The following is a 24,249-nucleotide window of genomic DNA, read 5'->3' as shown; positions in this document are numbered from 1 at the left end:
GATCCTTGGAGAACAGCACCTGCAGACTCTATCGGTGCCCTTTTGTAACCCTTTCGGCCCTTTCACTCAACGTGTGTGGGTGCGTAGTAGTGGTATCGTGCGTCCCTTCTCGATCGTTTCGCGACTCCCTCTCTTTTTTGCTTCTTTTCTTTTTCTTTGTTTTTTTTTCTTTCATTCTTTCCTTCTTCTTCTTCGTTCTTCGTTCTACCTACCTACCTACCTACCTACCTACCTACCTACCTACCTACCTACCTACCTACCTACCTATCTACCTACCTACCTACCGTCCCACGAGTACTCGAAAAACTGGCGGCGAGTCCTCTCGAGGCGTAACGACGAGGCGAACAATGCACCTTCGAAGCACCGGAGGCCGAGCCACACGATTTAAATTTAGATAATCTCACCTGCAGGAGAAAAGCGCGACCTGGCCGATTCTCTCATCCTCTATCGTATTTATTACCTCCTGTAACTATATTTAAGACCATTTTAACTATTTCCGATAAAAATTAACAAATCGTGTCTATTCCTTTTGAAGATAGATCAGTAGGTGTTGTCTTATAAGACGATATAAAGATATTTCGAAAGAGATACTATGTAGCTACAGTTTGATAATGATTATGACTATACCGATGAGATCATTTATAAATAGAAATGTTAACCAAAAAATATTAACAATTTTATATATCATCATTTTTTTTTCTTTTTTTCTTAAGATATCCTACAATCTAATATTAATCACAATTATTTTTAACAATGACGTTTATGCGTTTGCGTGAAATGAATTGAACGAGAAGAAAATTATTATTAAATATGTATCATATTCGAGAAGAAATATTAGCATATTTATCTATCTATATTATCAGTTTCTTTTCAATCCGATATATGAATATGTGTATATGTATATGTAGATAATTACGAAACAGATAAAATTATTCTCTTGAATTATTTTTAAGACAATATACGTTATATCCGTTATCGTCTTTTTATATGACGAAAACTGATATCTAGGTTCATGTGAACGTGCTACGATCAAGAATAATAAATAACTTTATTCTTAGAAATCAAAGACAAAGCTGCGTTACAGAAAAGAATAAATAGAATTTCGAAGCTATTCGATTCGTGTAGATTTTTTTTTGTTTTGTTAGGCGGAATGTGCTGCTATGGGGTTATAGAGAAGGTATGGAAGGGGTCACGAACGTTGTGCTTAAAAGGTGAGACTCGGTAAACGTATGCGCGCGTGACAAGATCCTCTCGCGAAGATAGGAGTGAAAATTTGTCGCCTGGCTTGTGTGCGCCAGTCCCAGTATTCTGGTCAGGGACACACTCAGTGAGTATAACAGAGGACGATAACGAAACCAGTTCTGTTCTGTTCTCTTCTGTTCTGTTCTGTTCTCTTCTGTTCTCTTCTGTTCCTTTCTGTTCTCTTCTCTTTGCTTTCCTTTCTTCCTTCCTCTCGTCATCGATCTCTCTTTGCGAATCCTTTCTCGCCTAGAGCGAACCTAAACCCTTTCTAGGTACGTACCATCCACAACTACTCCTCCTTCGACGTTATTAGCAAGCTTGAATATTTAACAAGCCATCCACCCATCTCGATCTTTATAATTTCCTTGAAAGGATCCTGAAGATAAATCGCCATTCAAGTAATTGACTATCAATCTTGAGATTGTATACTCTAAAAAGTCTCTTTAACATCCATCAATATCGTACAATCATTTCTTCAAGTAATTATTATCCATGGTCAGATCTTTTCTTTTCGTTTTTTCTTCTCTCTTTTTTTTTTTTGTTCTTTTCAAGGGCTTTTTTTTTTTATTTTCGTAGACTCGAGATAAAGTACCTTCGAAACCAAACTATCATAGTTTTTATCCTTTTCCTTGACATGTACTCCTTACGAATACATATGTACATACCTACATACGTATATACGTATACACTTGTATACCGAGTTAAACGTTCACTCGAACATAACAAGCAAAACCTAAGCGCTAATTATCAGGCTTGGTAGCGCAACGGTCCGAGATGCCTTCTCATTCGAGACGAAAAACAGACTGCAGGAGTTTCGTCTCGTCGTGGAAATGTTCACAGACGATGACGACGACGACGACGACGACGACGACGAAGAAGAAGAAGAAGAAGAAGAAGAACAAGTAAAAGAGAAGGCGATCTTATGTGTCTCCTCGCGTTTCGAATTTTGGAAGGACGCCAATCCAATGCCGGATGCGGAGTACCAAGGAAGAAGAAACCTGGCTGAGTGTTTCTCTCTCTCTCTCTCTCTCTCTCTCTCTCTCTCTTTCTCTCTCTCTTTCTCTCAGAAAGACATAGAGCAACGTCCTTCCTTTAGTCTCTTCTCGAAATTACGTACGTGCTGGAGTTACTTACTTACGTGAAGCAAGTAAGTAAGTAAGTAAGTAAGTAAGTAATGTGGGAACGTTTAAGAGTGAGAAGAAAAAAGGAAAAGAGAAAACGAAAGAGTTAATAAAAAAATCAACAAAACCATTGGAAAGGACACGACTCTGATCTTCAAACGAAGACCATAAAACAAACTTCCTACCTACTCAAAGAATATTTTCTCTCTCTCTCTCTTTCTTCTTTTTAATCCCTGTGGAACGTTCGTATCTTACACGTCGAAAAGAGAAAAGGGAAGAGAAGAGGGAAGTACAAACGATGAAGCAACACTATCGAAGAGGAAGATATTCTTTTTACATACCAAATGATCCTACCATGCACGCCATTGATCTTCTCATTTCTTTTCCTTTTTCTTTTCCTCCTTTTCCTTACTATCTTAACTGATGGTTTGATCGATGATCCAGAGTGTAAGGGGATACGTGCGTACGCAGTAGCAAGTATTCCGAATGATTATTAAGATAAAGGTAGAAGTTGTTCGTAGTAGAACGTGACGGGACTAACGACGACTCCTTTACTTTCTACGATCTCACTTCATCTTTGAAAATCGAAATCATTGAAAATGTATCTTTAACGATCGTGACTATGAAACCTACTACTTGCTTGGACTTTGTGCCTTGACTCGAGCACGAAACTAGAACTCTCGAGTTGTATCTCCTTCGCGACCGATAAACTTAGGTATAGAGTAGTAGAGAAAGAGAATGTGTGCGTGTCTGTCTGCCTGTCTGTGTGTTTCTGTGTGTTTGTATGCGTGTGTGTATGAGAGAGAGAGAGAGAGGTCTTCTCTAGAGATCGGCATTGTTCTCTCGCTTCGAAGATCGATCGTTCGTCGTTTCGACGTTACACCGAGATTACCTGGATCCCAAAGCTACGTTGCACAGCTATACTCTCTAGCGAAGTTTTTTGGACTTTCGTACGAAGAAACCGTGCAGGAGGATACTTCGTCAGAGTGGCGAAGATTTGTGGTCTGGCAAGAGGGGATCGCGCAATTGTGGTCGATCGTGCCGGACGAACTCGTCCAGCAAGATCGAATCTCGGAGAATTCCGAGGGAATGCATCGCCATATTCGTCTCTTTCTCTCTCTCTCTCTCTCTTTCTCTCTTTTGCTCTTGGTCTTTCTCTTTCTCTGTCTCTCCATAGCTCTATCCATTTCTATCTCTATCTCTCTATCTACTCTTCTCTTCGACCCGAAACGCGAGTGTTCTACTCTCTGGCATGTAATCCGTATCAGCTAAATAACGAGAAGAGACAGGAGGAGGTATCATATCCGTCGTCGGCTAAAGTAATTTTAGATATTGAAATTGTTTAGTTCCCGTTCGGATAGATCTCTACCAATAATATTTCTAATAATGTATGTAGTTAATATTGGTATTGGTTATAACATAGAATGAAAGCTTCGAATTGTTCCAGATATTATAGAACGCTATAGTCTTCTATTAACGATATCTAACATGTAAGTTGATTATTATAGTATATTTGGACAAAAAGGAAAGAGTAAAGAAAAAGAAAAAGTAGATAATTTTGTTCTCTTTTTTTTTTCATTTTTTTCCCCTTCGACGAAATACAAATAACACGGATATGTATATAATTGATATCCCAGCTGATATTCATGGCCGATTTAAGTATACCTTCTTACCTACCTATCTATCCATGGTGCGAACGTTTAATGCGGAAAATAGATGATTCGTTACGTGTTCTTTTCAAGGGCATTATCAATGCTTCCTTAAAGCGAAGCCGAAAGGCTTTCGGAGGTTATCGTTTTAAAACGCCCTATTCAGAACCCCTTTTCTCGGGTAATTGTTTATGTAACAAGGATTTGTCACGGCTAGCGCGCAGATTACTTCGAGTTACATACAGACACACATACATACATACATACATACATACATACAAACGTGACGGATAAAAGAAAAAGATGGCTCGTGAGATGTATGTGTATGTATGCACATGTATGCATCTACGTATGTACCTACCTATACGTATATGTGTAAGACAGGGAACAAATAGTAACTCTATGACCGCTTACGACCATTAAACGCGAGACCCCATGTCTCGTGTTTTGCCGTAAGAATCCCGCACAAGCCCTTCACGTCACAAGAAATCTTCTTTGACGTTCCGCGTGTAGTAAACCGCGTGCTTAAACTCAGCGTACCTCTCATCATGGCGCTTCTCTAAGAAGCAGCCACCTTAAGAGAGATCCAGCTAGAGAAATTCATTTTCTCTCTTCAACGAAGATGAACGTGCTCTGGTGATAAAGAAAAGAGGAGTTCAAGTGGAGAACATTAAGAACGATACAAACTGCGCTCGTTATTCCTTTACGTCCGGTGTCAATTAAACTTTTTTTTTTCTTCCTTTTCTTTTCATTTCTCTCTTTCTCCCACCCCAACCCACCTCTCTCTCTTTCTTTCTTTCTTTCTCACTCTCTTACGAGTTAACCGAAGCAGACACGAGAGAGATAACTTTTAAAAGGAGAGAATTTAAAATCAATTTTAAACACGCACGTACGCACGCAAGCAAGCAAGCAACCAAGCGAGCGAGCAAGCGTTAACACGGAGAGACACGTTGTACCGTGTTATTCGTGGTAACGTCTAATGTTAAGTAGAATCAAAGGATTATGTTAGAATCAAAGGATTCCGTTTAAAAAAAGATCGATCGGAAAGATCGATCGGCGATAGGATTTAAATCGAGACCTTGAAATCGATCTCATTGAAATGCATGGAAACAAGATGAGCTCTTACAAAAGGATGAGTAAGAAGGACTTGCTGTTGTTTTTTTTTCCTTCTTCTTCTTTTTCTCTTTCTTCTTCTTCTTCTTCTTCTTCTTCTTCATCTTCATCTTCTTCTACCGACGGTAGCAGTCTACTCACCGGTACGATATCCTGCGTTGCTCAGGTAAGCGGCAAAGGAGTGCGGCTCGTGATCTCTTTGCCACTGGGGGCTACTGCAGTTGTCGTTGTTCGTGAAGACCTCGTGATTGTGAACGTAACGGCCGGTCAGTAAGGAACTCCTGCTTGGACAACACATGGGAGTGGTCACGTATGCGTGTCTCAGCTCGGCTCCCTCGTCCCTTATTCGCCTTAGGGTCCGCGGCATGAAGTTCAGCGAACCTGAGGGATTTGACCAAGCACGAGGGAGATGAAAGAGAGAAAGATATATGTGTGTGTGTGTATATATATATATATATAGGACACGTTCGAAACGGCAAAAAGTTACTGTCAATAAACAATATTTGGATCTTGATATATTTCAAATAATATCGATCAATAAGTAAATTAATGTTGTTATAAAATTATAATAATTAGAACTTACCAAGCTCGACGTCTTGATCGTCCGTTAAGATCAATACGATATTGGGTTTCCTTTCTCTTAGCTGTTGATACGGCAAGTACGGAGAATTCAATGCTTGGCCATTGTTGTTGTTGTTGTTGTTGTTGTTGTTATTGTTGTTGTTGTTGTTGTTATTAGTGTTGTAATTAATCTTGTGCTGAGTGGCACGACGCTGTCCACCAAAGATGTCGTCTACAGGGCCCTCGCCGTCCCTTCGTCTGGCATTGACGCCCAACAGCAGGACGGCCAGAAGTTGAAGTAATATCCTCATGATGGCTGCCCGTCGCTTACAGAGAGCTCGCTTCACTCGAGTGTCATATCATGGCTGGACGACTGAAATGAAAAGAGAAAGAAAAAATGGAAAAGAAAATAAGGAAATAAGAAAAAAGAACGAAAAAGCAAGCAAGAAAGAAAGAAAGAAAGAAAGAAAAAGAAGGAGTACGATCTGACGACGTTGATCGTCCTCCGAAGTCGATAAATGTCTCGTAAACTCGACGATACGACCGTGTCGCTTGGAATTTCTAATTGCTCTGATTGAACATTTAAATTCCATACGCGAACGTGCTCTCTTACAAAATACACGCCTTTGTCTTTTACTTTTATTTTTGTCTTTTTTTTTTCTTCTTCTTCTTCTTCTTCTTCTACGAAATGACGTAAATTTCTGTCGGTAGAAATGTGTTATTTATTAAGAATTATGGGACCATTTATTTGGTAGTTATGTTCAACGTAAATAATGTATATATATATATATATGTATGTATATATATATATATATATATATATATATATATATATATATATGAGTTAGGAAAACTTACGATCACTTTCACCAGCGCTAATTCAAGTTGAAAATATATCATTAAGCATATCTATCTTTATCTCGATCTTTCTTGCCCGTGTAATTCTCTTAACGTTTAACATTTTCTTATCTAGATCTCTTCGCACTTAGAGTCCCATCTTATTAGAGGAAAGGCTCGAACGCGAAAGCTCGCAAAAGGAAGCGATAAAATCTTGTAGGCTCCCAGTGTGGAAGGATCAAAGTTTAAGAAAAAAGATCGGAAAGGGCTAGGATGCCCTTACTGGGTCGGGACCAAGTCCTCTACTCGTTTCTTTCAGCTTCCTCGTCGTCTTCTCAGTTATCCGTATTTGGTTTGTCGGTGGCTACGAACGCAAGTAGAAAAATAAGGTCTCTCTCTCTCTCTCTCTCTCTCTCTCTCTCTCTCTCTCTCTCTCTCTCTCTCTCTTCGTTCGGCGAAACGTAGAGAGAAGGTTTCTCATGGACGATACGTGATTCACCTGGCAAAAGCAAACTACTACTACTACTACTACTACTACTGTTATTACTACTACTACTATTACTACTATTACTACTACTACTACTATTACTACTACTACTGCTATTACTACTACCACTACGAGAAGAAAGGTACCAACTTAGGATCATCTCGCAGGTTAAGAGAAACAGAGTAACTTGTACAAAGGTCCAGGAATAGAAAAAGACGGACGTGATCCTGATCGAAATATGGCAGATGGCTTTAGAGACTACACTCTTACTTGGAGGAAGTGGAATATGGATGCACCGATAGCTGAACCATCGCGGCTAGTAAATTTATGACGTTATCCCGACAGTTCCCACGATCGGTTTCTACTGCTACTTCTTCTTCTTCTTCTTATTTGTTTTTTTCGCTTCTCTTTCTTATACTTCTTTCATTCCTTTTTATTCTTCTTCTTCTTCTCTTTCTTCTTCTCCTTCTTCTTCTTCTTCTTCTTCTTCTTCTTCTTCTTCTTCTTCTTCTTCTTCTTCCTCTTTCACAATGCCGAAGAGAGAACTTTATACACACGGAAAATATATCTCCTTCTCTTGATCCTTCCTCGCGTCCATCATAAAACCTGGCGTTTCATTAAATTCACCTTCGAGAGTTTCAACGCGAAACGAATCGTTTCGATTCTTCTTCGTCTTCTTCTTATATATTTTTCTTTCTTCTTCTTCTTATTCTTCTTTTTGTTTCGATTTTTGTCTTCTTCTTTTCATCGCATTTTTGACATTTTTTTTCCTTTTTTTTTTTATTATTCTTTGTCCCAAGTGTAAATTCACGAAAAGTGAATCCAAGTGAAAAATTGTAAAAGAGAAGGTAACGGAAACACTGGTGGAATTTCATTTCGATCTGGTTCGAGATCAAGTAATTTCTATTATAGTTATCTTCAATGAAATATAATCTTTCTCTCTTTCTCTCTCTCTCTCTCTATCATTGATATGTTTCCTTCTTTGCATCTTAGCATGCTAAATATCCTCTGCGATATTTCTTCTTAATCCTCCACTTGCAATTATAGATCTTATACATATATGTAGTTACATATATATACATACATATACATATGTATGCAGTTACATACAAAACAAGATTCCCGAGAAATGATGAAAAAGATACGGAACTGTATTTTTACGATATACGAATTAAAACCTTTAACGATGTGTAACCGATTGCAAATGACTAGTTAACATGATTCATAATGTCGATTTAGTCGAAGCAACGATTTAACGTTACACCTGACATAACGATTCTTTAAGCTTGAAGATACGATTCATAATATCTAATGTCAAAGCTTTCATAATATTTAATGTCAAACGTTTGAAAAGAGAAAAGGGACAGAAAGAAAGAAAGAAAGAAAAACAAAGAGAAAAGAAGAAAAAATAAAGAAAAAATAAATCTATGAATATCTCTGGTCGTCGAGTCGTAAAGATTTACAATTAAAATTAATGGATTACCGTAATGGGAAGAGAGAGAGAGAAAGAGAGAGAGAGAGAGAGAGAGAGAGAGAGACAGAAAAAAAAGAAGAAAAAGAAGAAATTGTCATTACCATAAATCTGATAATTTCGTACGACATAAAACTTGGCGATCACGCGATGCACTCGATGAAATTAAAAGGAAAGCTGAACGATCGTGATAAAGAGACGCGCGTAGTAAAGGTTGCTACAGAGTACAAGGAGAAGCAGAAAATTAATCGACCACCATAAAGATAAACGTCGAATCGTACGGTACGATCTGAACCTTCGTCTTCTAGCAAGAGTTCTAACCATAAGTATATATACACGTACATATACATACGTATTCATATATATATATATGTGTGTGTATGTGTATATATATGTATTTACGTATATACACCTATATATACATGGAATAGAAATTGCACCCAAGCTCGCGATTATTGCCGATCGCTAATTAGCTCCGGCTGAATTCGCGCGCTAAAACTCGAGAGGCCAGGAGAAAGACGACAGGAAGTGATGTCACGACCGTTTTGCCTCCTTTCTCGATTCGGTACATGGATCTTGCGCATTAATTATCGCTAATTGATAAACGCCTCGTTTTCTTACGACGCAATAAGTAAACCGCTTTTGAAAGAAAATCAACTTACGACGCGTTTAAAGAGAACCCCATTAACGATCTCTTTCGTTTTCATAAAAACTATTAAAGGGAAAGAAGAATACAAAAAAAAAAAAAAAATACGTGCTCCCGTTTCTGAAAATAAGAAAATAAAGAAAAAAAAAACAAGATTTTTTTTTCTTTTTTTTTTCTTTTTTTTTTTTAAGGGAAGAAAAAAAAAAATATAACGATGACTATAAAAAGACGTGTTTACAAAGACATAAAACAACGTATTTTACATGGAAATAAAAACACGATGATAATAGATATCATTTATATGTTAGTAAAAATGAACGATAATCATAAAATTCAATGTAAGGAATGCGACGATATAAAATATATAGGACGTGCGGAATAAGTCGTAAAAATCTTTGGGAGGAACGATTTCTTTGCAAATATCATCGTTACTACTACATCGTGAAAATGTCGATACCCGTAGATATGCATTATGCAGTTTGCATGGTAAAGTCAGAAATGTGCATCTTCGTACAAACATGTACACACATACACACGTATATTTTATATAGACATACACTTGTACAATTCTGAATCTGACACGTACGTTAGTTATGCGAGTAATAAAATATCTTTAACTCTTGGACGTTTTGAAAATCAATAGGCACGTAATTAAAGAGCATCGGTGTCCAATCATGATATGGAGGAGTGCTCTTTACCTCGGTAATTAAAACGAACGTTTTCATCATTGAATTGCTTCTTTCATTTCAATTAAAAATCATAGATCAACCTCAATGAGACGATCCAGACGGCCTCCTACCTCGTAGTTACGTTTCTCGACGAATGAAAGAAAAAGAATATATATGATAAATAAAGATGAAGAAAAGATACATATATATATGTGCGTATGTATGTATGCATGTATATAATGCCGTGCTCACGTTATGAGAGGTCATGTCGTGTAAAAAAATGTTCCTTTCTCTTAAAAAAAAAATAAATAAAAAAATAAAATAATAATAATAATAATAATAATAAACTAAGACTAAGTCGATCGGGTCTCTCTTATATTTTACTAAATATCGTATAACGCTTCATCTTCATTTTTCTCGGGGAAACATTAGACCTTTATCGGACGATATTTCTTTCAAAAGTAGTCCTCCTCTTTCTTTAACGTCAGCTAATCGGTCTTATTTATCATTTTGACGCAGTTAATAATTTACTACAAATTTGGTTTCATAGAAAACGATTTAAAAGAAACGAGTTATTATTTTTCCTTCCGTTGTTATTGTTATTACGAATGATTCTTGGACAAATCCAAACGCATTTATAAAGTACCGTTGATATTAAGTGAAATACGAGTGCGCCTATATTTTAAACCCACTCTGCATCTGTCAAACGAGAAAAAAGAAAATTAAAAAATATTAAAAAAAAAAAAAAAAAGAATGATATACTAACACGAATATTAACGAAGAAATCGACCCACGCGAGTTCGATTCGTATCGAGTTACGTTGCAAGATTCTCTCTCTCTCTCTCTCTCTCTTTCTCTCTTTCTCTCTTTCTCTGTCTTTCATATAAGAAAATTGAGCACGGTGGATGTTATACACACGTGCTCTTCTCTCGAAGGATTTTCGTGGTTGTTCTCTCATTTAAATTCGAGGAGCATATAGAAAGAAAGAAAGAGAGAGAGAGACTATCTCGATCGTGCACCATACAGCAGAATCTCGCCCACGTAATTCACGCATGCGATCGCGTAACTTGAAAATACTTCCGTGGGTGGTGGCGAGAGCTATGTATGGGCGAAAGAGATCGCATACTCGTTCTATAATATATCCAACACAGTTTTGTTGTTCCTAGTAAGAAAGAGAAAGAGAGAAAGAGAGAGATATATGTACATATACTTTCACACTTTGCGATGGGAACGTGCCTTTTCGAGAAGTTAAAAAAAAAAAAATATCTTCGTCCGTAGGTCGCTCAGAGAAAGTGAATATTCGATTAAATTGCCACGAGGCTGGATATCATCAACAACGCTGGACCACGTTCTATATAACCACAATACATACGTACTAAGACACGTATATATACATACATACATAACATAATGCTTCGTACATGATTTCAAAGCGAAACGAGATCCTGAATATAGTGCGAAGAAGAACGTAAGAATTTCTAGTACCATTTTCATGATTTTCAACCTTCGATTACATACTTACGTATGACGTTTTCGAATTATACGTACGTACATTCAAACATATATACATATACATACATACGTACCATATCATATCATATATATCATACATACTTTCTATATTTTCAAGAGGAGAATTAAACGATCAGGAATAACAGTCACGAATGAAAATACCACGGATTACTTTATTAAATCTAAATATTCCGAATGCGACAGAAACGTAGAAACGTAGAAACGTAGAAACGTTAATCCTCGATATATCTATCGTTATCTGTCACATACAAATTGTATCCATGTAAGAGTTTTTTTTTCCCTTCTCTCTCTCTCTCTCTTTTTTTTGTCAACGTAAAACTCAGACTCGACATTTTCAAGTTGACGTTTAATCTGATTTTTATCCAAGTCTCTGATTTCTCTTGATATCGGCAATGGCACGACGATTCTTCCTGAGATTTTCTCGAGTTATTCGATGTTACTACTACTACTACTACTACTACTACTACCGCCACTATTATTATTACTGTCACTATTACTACTAACTCTTTCTACTCTTTACAAAGATGGGCTTGGTTGATACGGATGTAATCGGGCCGAGAAAAGTCAGGGATGATGTCGAACGACGTAACGTTGTTTCCGCGAACAGGAAATTGTCCTATATAGAGTACGGCATACATTCGGTAGAACTAAAAAAAAAAAAAATCCGTCGTGCGGAAATACGAATACCAATGTGCGAATGTACATAGAGAGAACGAACAGTTGGGCCGTAACGTAGAGGACGTTTGAGTTGAGTTTGGCCTTCCACCTCTACGAACATTGTTTTGCGAAAATTCTCTCTGTGTCTCTTTTTTTTTCTCTCTTTCTCTCTCTCTCTCTCTATTTCTCTCTTATGCGTTCACGCGTGCGTATGTACGTACGTGTGTGAATCAGTACACGAACGTGAAACACGCAAAATACGTAAATCCCGATCGTTTGCAATCTATGCTGCCTGATATATCTGACGTCACTTCCTGAACGGAGAACGGAACAAACGCGATGTGAATTTAGCACAATCAGATAATCTCAGCGGACAACACGCGTGTAACGACGACATATTTCTCTTTTTCTCTCTCTCTCTCTCTCTTTCTCTCTTTATCTTTTTCACGTATGGCATACACACATATGGAAACGCATAATACTTGAAGCAAGAAACATTCCACCGAATCTCGATATACAGAGTTTTTGACATATGAGCCTTGATATCTACAGCTATTTTATGTTTCCTCCCGATATTAATAGGAACTGACTTATGACGAAAAATGATATCATTTATGATCAATTAATTTGTCGATCAGAAAATCACAGATTTGTACGTAACGCAGGGAAATTATATCGTTGTTATGATCGTTATATAAAATGGTGTGTGTGTGTGTGTGTGTGTGTAAAGAATGAAAGAAAGAAAGAAAGAAAAAAAGAAAAGAAAATATATTTTGCGATTCGTACGTCATTCTTTACATAATCGATGAAACGCACGTCAATTATATAGTCACTTAAGAATAATTATAAAAATTATGAGACGATTAGAACACACTCTTTATACTTATATATATATATATAAAAGAAAAAAAGAAGAAGAAGGGAAAAAAGAAAAAAAGAAAAAAAAAAGAGCGTGAAGTGCATTGTAACGTATTCGTTACATAATGAATGTATACGTGTCAATCACAAAGTCACTTTCGAATGACTACAAAAATGATATCACGATTGTGCTTATACGATGGAACTATTAAAAGATGAATAAAAAAAGAAGAAGCAGGAGAAGAAAAATAAAAAAGAAAAAAAAATATACATAAGGTGCATCTGCAATTCAACGTGTGTTGATCTTCAATGTACGTATGTAAGTACGTATGCATGTAACGTATTCGCGATTCTTCTGCAACCTTATTCTTCTTCCTCCTCCTCCTCTTCCTCCTCTTCCTCTTTCTCCTACCTAGCTACCTACGACAGAACTAACGCGGAGTAAATCGCATTAGCATATTCGAGAGATGTCGTTGGTAATAGGGCCGCATTCCGGAAAGAGACAAACAAGGCGTGTCGCGTTAAATATAATATGATTTTAAGCAATACTCTTGTGGCCGAAACCCACGTTCGACATCTTTACAAATGAAAAAACGTTAAAGAGAAAATTATAGAGATACAGAAGAAAGAAGGAGAGAAGGAGAGAGAGAGACAGAGAGAGAGAGAGAGAGAGAGAGAGAGAGAGAGAGAGAGAGAGAGAGAGAGAGAGATAAAAAAAGTTCTTTACCCGTATAGCATGGTGACACCTACGTGAAATAATCTCGTAAAGATAAAAAGAGATAGCAAGTCGTCTACGAAGGGGGATGATTTTGCGAAGGGGATTGAAAAAAAAGAACCCCGAAAATCTCATTTGCGGCTTCCCGCGAAGATCTTCTTATTAAGATAATGATCGTAACAGAGTCGTAAAGTCGATAGAGTCGTGATAGAATGAGAAAGATATATATATATATATATATATATATATATATATATATATGGGGGAGAAACAGGAAGAGAATAAAAGGAATGTAGAAATCTAGAAGGACGTTTGGTGAGGGTGAAATTGAGAAACGAGGGTTGGATATTTTCATGTACATGTTCGTATCATATATATCATACATATTCGTCGGATATTTTAGTATATGTCTATGTACATGTAATATATGTATGTATGTATGTGTGTATGTATGTCAGCATGTGTGCGTAGGACTGTTCTATATATAGATATATATTTTTACATGTACACGTTTCGTTTAGGGTAGTTATTGTATTCGGAAGAGAGAACCGAGATTTCGAGGGAAAGATTTTGAAGGGAGAAAGAGAGAGAGAGAGAGAGAGAGAGAGAGAGAGAGAGAGAGAGAGAGAGCATCAAAAATCACGCTAGACATCGAGATTATATCGTACTCTCAGAAATTGGAGATACTAGAACGAGTAATAAAGAAAAAAAAAAAAAGAAAAAATAAAAATAAAATATGAAAGAGATACATCTATATAAAAGAAAAAAGAAATAGAAGAAAAAAAGAAAAAAAGAAAAGAAAGCAAAATCTCGATGAGAGCAGATGCGAAATGAACCAGATGCAAACCCCAAATATCCTTCATGCCGTGTTTTCGCAAGAACTCGATCGTAAAATGCCTCGAGTGTTTCCTAATAAATTTCTAATATGATCCTACATATGTATATACATACATATATCATATTATGTACATAGTAATCCACTTAAATACAAACACACACACACATACACATCTGTATATACACGTAGTTATACTTACATTTAATACGCACGTCTCGACGCTTTCTAAAACGTATACCGTACACAGATTAACGACGGAGAGTGCACGGAGTTTATCAGTGGAAACGATCAGCCTCTCTTTTTCAAGTTTTCAACCACCCAACACGACCGGCACAGATAAAAATCATCAATTTACTTCTAATCACCGACTTAAAGACTCCTTTCCACTTCCTTCGAAATCCTTTGATAACGATCTACAATTTCATTTATTCCAGACCCTTTAAAAGATCATTCAGGTGCGATCTTTTCGATACGAAAAATCATATCGATGATCTATGGGATATAATTAAAAGAAAAAAAAGAAAAGAAAAGAAAAGAAAAGAAAAGAATAGAAAAGGAAAAAGAAAAAGGAAAGGAAAGTAAGAGAGAAAGAGAGGAAATTTGTAAGGCTTGACGAAACTCGATTATCTCGAAGTAAGGACAGACGACGAGGAGGGAAAAAATTGAAAGAGAAATATGAGCGAACGAGAGAGAAAGAGAGAGAGAGAGAGAGAAGGAAAGAGGGATGGGTGCTCTCTTCTCACGACCGGATGTCTGAAAGGGGTGAGAAAGGGGTGTGAAGGTTGTCGGGGTCGATGTAAAAAGGATGAAAAAAAAAGGAAGAAAAAATGTGTAAAGAAGAAGAGACGAGAACGTCCGAGATATACTAGACGAGTTGCTGGAGGAATAAGAACAAGTTGAACAAGAATAGGAAGAAGAAGAAGAAGAAGAAGAAGAGGAGGAGGAGGAGGAGGAGGAGGAGGAGGAGGAGGAAGAGGAAGGAGAAGAGAGAAAATGAATATGTAGAGATAACGGAGAAAAGAGAAGGAAAAGTAGAGAGAGAGAGAGAGAGAGAGAGAGAGAGAAGAATGCCTAGACTGCTTGGCGACGGCTTTATCAGCCCACGCATTTGCACGCGTGCGCTTTAACCCACGACGTAAGAATACCTCTCGAAGCCCTCCTCCGAGGCTCTCAACCCTTTTCCTCTCTTCTCCGTACCTCTCTACCCCGTTTCTTCTTCAGCTTTTCTTTTTTTTTTTTCTTCTCGTCTCTTCTCGCACACGCCACGCACGAGGAGTGACATCGCTCGAGAGAGAACGTGCCATCCTGGATAGAGAGAAGAGACGTATACCCCTAGCCCCGTGGAAAATAGAAATATTTTTCTTTCTTGTCGAGAAAAGACACAAATACAAAGATATAGACACGCACGCATATATATATATATAGGTACGTGTATCTAACTCGTGCGTGACGTTTTACGACCGAAAAAGCAACGTGACAGCTTTGACAAATTTTTCACTAGGGACCTCGTTATTTACAATAACATTGTATATTCTTACCAAGAGTAAACAGAGAAAAAATGTTTTTCTTTGACCTTCTTTATCTTCTTTTATCTTTTTCATTCTTCTTTTTTACGTTTCTTTCTTTCTTTCTTTCTTTCTTTCTTTTCTTCATCTGTGAAATCGTACATATTTCGTTAAATGTTTCTCTCCTTCTCTTTCCTATTCGTTTGGTTATTATTAGTATTTAATGCGGAAGAGAGAAAATGAAAAGAGAGAGATACAAATAGACAGACAGATAGACAGACAGACAGACAGACAGATAGAGTTCATTTTCATCTTCCTACTATGTTTCCTTGTCTTCTCATTCGGATTATTAATGGGAATGGAAGGTGTAAAGTCATGTTAAGCAAATCCCTCTACTATCCTCTCGTGCCGTCACGAAAGTAGTCGATCCTTCTCTCTCTCTCTCTCTCATTCATTCATCCATCTGTCCATCCATCCATCCATCCATCCATCCATCCATCCATCTATCCATCCATCCCTTCCTTACTTCCTTTATATGATCACCACACCCTGACTTCTATTCCCACAAGAGCGTTCTATTTTCAACCACGGACGCCATAAAATTGTACAAGGTGGACAAGGTTACGATATTTTTCGATATTATAGAGAAAGAGAGAGAGAGAGAGAGAGAGAGAGAGAGAGAGAGAGAGCGGATGTCATAACGTACTATATGTTATGACAAGTATAGACACACAAATACACGCAGCCATATGCACGCACGCACACACGCACGAATTCATATCGTATAGTTTTCCTAATAAATAAACAAAGGGTGAGAATATCTGAGAGCCTTCATAATAGAAATAGTTGTTGCTCGTTCGATCTTTTGAAGTTTTTGTTTGATTTCAATTTGTATGATATATATATGTATATATGTACGCACGACATACATATACTCTCTTACCGTACGATTGATCAAAAGCTTTTGTAACATCCTTACGGTATAAAGATGTAATTATATTTTTTTTTCTCTCTTTCTTTTTTATCTTTTTCTTTCTTTTTTTTTTTTTTTTATTATTATCTGTTTCTTTTTCACGTACAAAATATTTTATTGTAATTATTGCAAACATAATTCAATCCTTATCGGCGAGAAATCGTATAGAAATTTTCGAATTCGATTTGTTTGGTAAGGAAAAAAAAAAGAAGTGATTTGATGAACCATGTATAAAAAGCACGAACATCGGAGAATCGAAATAATGAGAAAAGTAAAAGAAACAAAAAAAGAAAGAAAGAAGAAGAAAAAGATTCGATCAAAGTGATTTATGGATTAATGCAATTTTATATTTATATTCTAGAACGTAACCAACTTTTTCGATCAATCCTTACATTTTTTTTTTTTTTTTTTTATCGAATAAAACACAAACAGAAAAAAATATATACATACATACATACATACATACATATATACATATATATATATTATTCTTTACTGCATATATTAGCTATTAGAAAAGTTTGAAAAAGTTAATTCCAGAAGCTCCTTTCGATCTCTTGTTTTGAATTGGCTTTGTAAGTTGTACATACATATGCATGCTTCATTCGAACGTCATTATTTATACGTTCGTATCTAATAACACAAGTCCGTTATTTTAAATCAAATTACTTAGGTACCTACGGGGGCTCGCGAACGAGTTGAAATATTATGGCGTGCCACGCGTAGAGGTATCGGCCAGATAGGAGCAAGTAACTAATTGATACTGTCGAGGTTTCATTAGCGCGAAGATAAGAGACCTCGTCTACTTCGATTTCGCTTAAGAAATTTACGTACGTTTTAAATGGTGACCTGAGGGGGGGGAGCGGGTCGAGGGGACAATTAAGAAAAAAAAAATATATTAAATAAATAAAAAGAGAGAGAGAGAGAGAGAGGGAGGGAGAGAGAGGGAGAGAGAGGAAAAAACAACAAGAAGAAAATTCTAGTTTAATCGTGCTTGAAACCGGAATTCGATCGAGGCTTGGCTTAACTTTGATTTTTTCTTTTCTTTTCTTTTCTTTTTTTTCATTTCGTTTTTTCTTTTCTTTTTCTTTTTTTTGTTTTATCGTACAACCTAATCACACTACTGGGAATATAAATAAATAAAACAGAAAAATATACCAGCGTTGCGTAAAGGCGACAAGTAATATATATGTGTGTGTGCGTGTGTGTGTGTGCATATATATGATAAGTGCAATTCAAAATTATTGCAAGGGATCTATTCTCGAATGGTAATGGCCGTAATAAATAAATGAATGAGCTTTGGAATGGTTTTCTCAAAGAACAAGATCGGCCTTTATGTCTCTCAAAAAGATCCGACATCTTATCTCGTATTTTTTTTTCTTGCTTAAAAAAAGAAAAAGGGGGTGGGGAGGAAACGAGAAAGGAGTCGTCGTTGAAAAAATTTGACTAATAAAAAGAGACTGGGCACTTAACGAAAGAAATTACAAATTAAACCAGGAAATGTTTAAGAACATGGTATACTATCGTTCGGGATATCAAAAGTGAACGCGCGTTGCATCGTCTCGACGCTCGGCACTTAACTTAATGCAGTGTGTGGTTTGCGGCCAAGATTTCTCATAGCATCAAACTATAAGAAGTGAGGTGAAGGAAGAGAAAGAGAGAGAGAGAGAGAGAGAGAGAGAGAGAGAGAGAGAGAGAGGAACTCCATCTCTATCTCAGCTTTGCTCTTTTGCAAACTTGTAAGATAGAATTAGCACGAAACGTTCGATTAGTATTAAAAAAAAAAATGTTGTTCGATATAAATCATTCTCTCTCTCTCTCTCTTTTTTTTTTTAAATAAACGAGAAGAAATAAAATAGACTAATCGATCGAGAGTTGGCACTGTATTTAAAAAATATCTTGCTAATATCTCGAGACAATTTATCGGTTCGCGTGGCCATGACTCTCTTGGTATTAAACTACGAGAAGTAAGATAAGAGAGAAAGAGAGAGAGATCTCTTTCCCTCTTTCTCTTTCAAACTTGTAAGATGAAATTAATAAAATAAAGCGAAACGTTTAATTAAAATTAACAAAAAAAAAAGAAAAGAAAAGAAAAGAAAAGAAAAGAAATGTTATTCGATATAAATCTGTCTTTCTTTCTTTTTCTCTCTTTTTCTTTCTTTCTTTCTTTCTTTAATAAAGGGGAGGAAATAAAGTAGATTAATCGATCGAGAATTGGCGGAGAATTGGCAAAAATAAATTCCTTGTCAATATCACGAAAACAATTTATCGATTAACACGAACGGAATATTACGATCCCGAGCGCAAACTTGATTCTCGTGTTTCTTATCTCGCGACAAGCAATTACTCCATCGTTCAGGTTTGAATCTTTTTGTCGAGAAAGAGAGAGAAAAAGAGATAAAGAGATAGAAAGAGATAGAAAGAAAGAGAGAGAGAGAGAGAGAAATACAGGTCGAGCCCGCTAATTAACGTCCAACATCTTTACATAAATTCTAATCGCTGTAAGTCGAAAGGCTAATCCTAACTCTCGACAGACAGGCTCGTTATTTCGTTATTTCGTTCTTCCGGGAGCATTCGAAACGATTAATGTTGCTTAATACGGCTTAATAGGGAGAAGTGATTCGTCGCACGTGTCTAGATAAAAAAAGAGAAAGAAAAATAGAAAAAATGAGAAAAATGAAGAGAGAGAGAGAAAGAGAGAGAGAGAGAGAGAGAGAGAGAGAGAGAGAGAGAGAGAGAGAGAGAGAGGAAAACAAAATACACATAATAATGATATATTTTTATTCGCGTGACAATTTAACTAATTATCGAGTCGGACGATTTCATCAAACGATTATGTCAATTATCATGAAATTACAGTGAACCTATATAACTACGACGAAAATTATTTATACCTGTAATATTTTTACACGACGATCCCCCTTCGAAAGACTAATTACTACCAACAACATTCGCACATTTATATATATCTACTCGTATACATTACGTGTTTATATATATACATATACATATACATATACACTTACTACTACCATTACTATTAGGAAGTTACGTGACCCGAGCAATCGTTCCTTTTCTCTTTTTTCAGATCTGTCGATCGTTCTTAAATTGCAACCGCAATTTTCCGTGTCTACCATGGCAATTTCGTCGTCCGCGAATTGGCTGATCGGAAATATGAGGATTACATACATTGAGAAAGAAAGAGAGAGAGAGAGAGAGTGTGTGTATATATATATACATATACATATGTATGTATCTCTAAAAAAGGAAAACAAAAAATGAAAATGGTTAATTAGTACTTCGTTCGACGAAATAGTTCAATCTTCTTCCTCGTCAGTCGGAAATTCCATTGGTTTTATGTAAACGAAGAATGTTTTATTTTTCGTACATTCGAACGATTTAAAAGGTATGCACTCCATCTTCTTTTACAAATGGACCACCATCGTGTTTCCTTGGTCTGGTCAATTGATCGAGGACGATTATAATTAATAGAATGAAGCTCACGAAAGATATTCTCGTGGAATAAATGAATATACATATGTGTGTGTGTGTGTATATATATATATTTTTGATACATGGTGAACATGAAAAGAAATTTGTGTTATCACATGTGAGGAATACTTGATTATTGGCTATATTTGTGCATCAAATTAACTCTCTCTCTTTTTTTCTTTCTGTCTCTTTTTCTTTTTTTCCTGTTCTGTTCATAATATCTATCAGTGTGTATCATGCTTAAATTTCTCTTACTCGTTCATTTTTCATATCTCTTCTTCCGAGTTTAACTCTGAAAATTATATGAATTCCATTGCAGAGATTTTAATACGAAGTTATATGAATAAGCGTAATTATGTTCGAAGGACAAAGAAGAGGAGAAGGAAGGAAGGAAGGAAGGAAGGAAGAAAAAAAGGAAACGAATTGTATATGTGTGTGTGCGCGTTCGTAGAAAATGCTACTCGTAATTTTGTATGCTGTATTCATATCGAAAATAATATAAAATTAAGAAAAATTAAAATAAATAAAATAACAATAACAATGATTAAAAAAAAAGCAGGAAAAGTAACGAAATAATAGTATAAAAAATAACAAAAAATATTAATAACAATAACAATAATAATAATAATAATAAAGAGAAATAAATAAAATAAAATAAAAAGAGGAAAACTAGAGGGGAGGGGAGAGAGTATGGAGAAAGAAGAAAAAGTAGAAGAAGGGGATTGTGGATTTCGTCGCAAGGGAAAAATTTCTTCAAGTGCTGAGTGCACGCAGCTGGAAAGATAAGCCTCGAACGACGTAGAAAGAGTCGTTGGCGTATAAAGGAAAAAGCTGAAAAAGAAAGAAAGAAAAAAAAAAGAAACGAAACGAAAGAAAAGAAAGAAAGAAAGAAAGAAAAGGACGAAGAAGAGGAAAAGTGGAAATCCGTTTTCTTTTTTCGCCGAAGAAAAGTGTTTTCTTAACAGTTGCTGGCACTCTCACGGTCTCTCTCTTTCTTTCTTTCTTTCTCTGGGTCTTCTCCGTTTGACGGCATCGTCGAAAAGCTTGGTCCTATAGTAGGAATGATGGGATCCGAATAAAAAGAAAAAAAAAAGAAAATAAAATAAAATAAAAAAGAAAAACCGACTGCCTCTTGCTAGCTCAAAGAATTTCGATAACGGAAGTTCGATAATCGAGAAAAGCCATAAAAGGTTGATATAAGAAATATTCTTTTCATACATACATACATACATACATACATATATATATATATATATACACACGAGGGTGAAGTGAATAAAGCATAAGAAGAAATAAGAGGACAGAAATGGATTACGATTATCGATTTGTCAGAAAATTTCACGAATATGATCGTGAAACGTGTTCAATCGCGATTGAAAAAGTTTTCCGATAATTCGACGTTGATCGATTCATAATCATGGATTATCTCCTATCAAAAGATAGTAAACATCTAAATGCAACACATTTCAGATATTAGAGGATTATTTCACGAGCAACTAAATTTTATCTGTCAACACGTAGAGAAATTCTCTTCGCCGAGCATTACTTTTATGAGTACTAGGATCGACGTTTCGTTTCCAAGGGAAAACCGTCTACACGAACGTATGTATGTATGTATGTATCTACAAATGTCCGAGGATAGATAAATAGAAGGACATAGAGAAGAGACGAGAGAGAGAAAAAGAGAGAGAGAGATATTATGGGAGACCTTTAGACCTTTCTCCCGTGAAATTACTCTGCGGTGACTTTGTCATTACCTGTCCCTACCATTCGTCAAAACCACACGCGTACATATGTATATATAGTCACTAATAACTGTTGCCTATGGTAAATAAAAACAAAACAACTTGTCCGTTTTCTTTTTTCTTTTCTTTTTTACATACCTTCGGAGGTATTTTCATTCAACGATATTTCTCTCTTTTTTATTATTTTTTTTATATTTTTTATCTTTTTTGGAATGAAAACATTTTTTCTTTTCTGTTTTATGTGTGTGTGTGTGTATACGTATATATTTGTTTCTTCGTGATCATTGATAATATCGCGATATAAATACAATATCAAAATGAATGGATACAATTCAGTGCAATACAATTGAGATTATTTCAATAGAGAAGAAGTAAGAATTATATTATTAAAAAGATATTTTCCTGCGCTGTGTCGGATTCGAATTCTCAGTTAATTTTTTAATATCCTTTCTCTTTTGAAATCTCACTTTCTCATTCTCGTTTCTCTCTTTCTCTCTTTTAAATTACATATAGATCCAACCTCGTTATATACATCTGACCTAGATATATCTCTAATTAAATTCCACTCTTCCCGTCTAATTTTTTTTCTTTGCTTCTTTTCCCTTCGTACTCGTTAAATTCTTTATTCCTACTTTTCAAGAGTAAAAAAAGAGGAAGAACAAGAACAAGTAAAAGAAAAAGAAGAAGAAGAAGAAGAAAAATAAAAAAAAAAAAGAAATAAAAAAAGGACAAATTGATAAGAAAGAAATCCTATAACAAGGAGAGCCATTGTATAGTTATACCTAATATATCCCTTCGAGGGACCTAAAAGATCGAGAAAAAAAAAGAAAAAGCCAATGGTGAAACTTAAATAACAGGTTTTATTCAAACCTAAAAATTCACGTGTCCCTTCCGTGAAGAACGTAAAATAAGAATAAAGCTACTTACTTTGGAGGAGCTTGGCGAGTCGGTCAGCCATGAAAAGATAGAGCGTTAATATATACGCCCCCGAAGGCTCGCATTCCACATAAGCTTGTCTGTTATCTCGGGTGCCTGCGGTACCGGCAAAACGATAACGTTGTGGTGGGTGTTAGCATTGATGGTGGTGGTCGAGACCATGGTAGGGTTGCGTTTATACGTAGGCCGCTTATAGAGGAGTGGAACGAAGAAAGGAAAACGAAGACGAAGAAGTTAAAGAAGTTGAAGATGAAGACGAAGAAGAAGAAAAAGAAGAAAAAGATGAAACTTGGTGTACTTACGGAAGCCAGAGACGATCGTTCAGTAACCGTGGCTTCGCTCTATGAAGACGTACACGCTGAGAGAAGGTCGAATGAACTAGGAATGCCAAGAGGGACGAGGAGATGAAAGAAAGAAAGAAAGAAAGAAAGAAAGAAAGAAAGAGAAAGAGAAAGAGAAAAAGAATGAGGTAAGCCTGACGATGAATGTCTGCCTTAATGGTATTCACTGTGATCGTACAGAGATCGTGGATGAATGGATCTTAAGAACTCGAAGCTAACACCTTCTGACGGAAGGCTCGAGATCGTCAGGCTTAGGTACTTTACGACTTTTTGATGAACCACGAAGGACGATTTAGGTTTAGTCCGTTAGAGGATGAAAAAAAAAGAGAGAGAGAGAGAGAAGTAGACATGTTTTATCCTCTACCTCTGAAAACTCGAACACGTTTGAAACATATTATATACGTATGTATGTATCTATGTATATCACGTAGGACGTATACCTAAGGTATAGAATTTCGAAAGGTTTGCTTTTTCTTTTTCTTCTCTTTTCTATCTTCTTTTTATTATTATTTTTTTTTGTCTTTCTTTCTGTCCTTTTTTTTTTTTTTGGAGAGGGATCGATCTTACGCGAGACGTACTCACCAATTTAGATATTTGTAATAACTCTTACAAGTAATTTACACGTAATAATAAATCGATATTTTACCCTACGATGGATCTTATCTCAACGCGTTATAATATTATATTAGAGTAAAATACAGTGAAGCACTCGAGGGAATACTATAATCAAGATTCTCAAGAAGACACCGCGGGATACAAAAGGGAAAGACGTTAAGAATCTTGAAGGAGAATAGTGGATAGGGATAGGAAAAAGAAATCTCCGAGTCGAGAGCAACATTAGCATTTTCAATTAGCACTTTG

At 36.1% G+C, this 24,249-nt stretch overlaps 1 protein-coding gene across 2 annotated transcripts in view; it reads right to left on the bottom strand.

Annotated features, from left to right (window-relative positions):
- LOC127072653 (extracellular sulfatase SULF-1 homolog) overlaps window positions 1-24,249 on the bottom strand; it is a 63,312-nt gene that overhangs the window by 11,735 nt on the left and 27,328 nt on the right. For both annotated transcript variants that reach the window (XM_051013227.1, XM_051013226.1), the window contains exons 2-3: window positions 5,709-6,059; window positions 5,267-5,506 (exon numbers count right to left, since the gene is read on the bottom strand). In XM_051013227.1, coding sequence (XP_050869184.1) covers window positions 5,267-5,506; window positions 5,709-5,997 — 529 coding nt within the window. In that variant the 5' untranslated portion in view covers window positions 5,998-6,059. The remainder of the gene's footprint in view (window positions 1-5,266; window positions 5,507-5,708; window positions 6,060-24,249) is intronic.

The sequence above is a fragment of the Vespula vulgaris genome, chromosome 2, assembly GCF_905475345.1.
Source record: "Vespula vulgaris chromosome 2, iyVesVulg1.1, whole genome shotgun sequence".
Taxonomy (NCBI): domain Eukaryota; kingdom Metazoa; phylum Arthropoda; class Insecta; order Hymenoptera; family Vespidae; genus Vespula; species Vespula vulgaris.
Note: the sequence above shows the minus strand (reverse complement) of the source record. Positions and strands in the feature narration are given on the sequence as shown.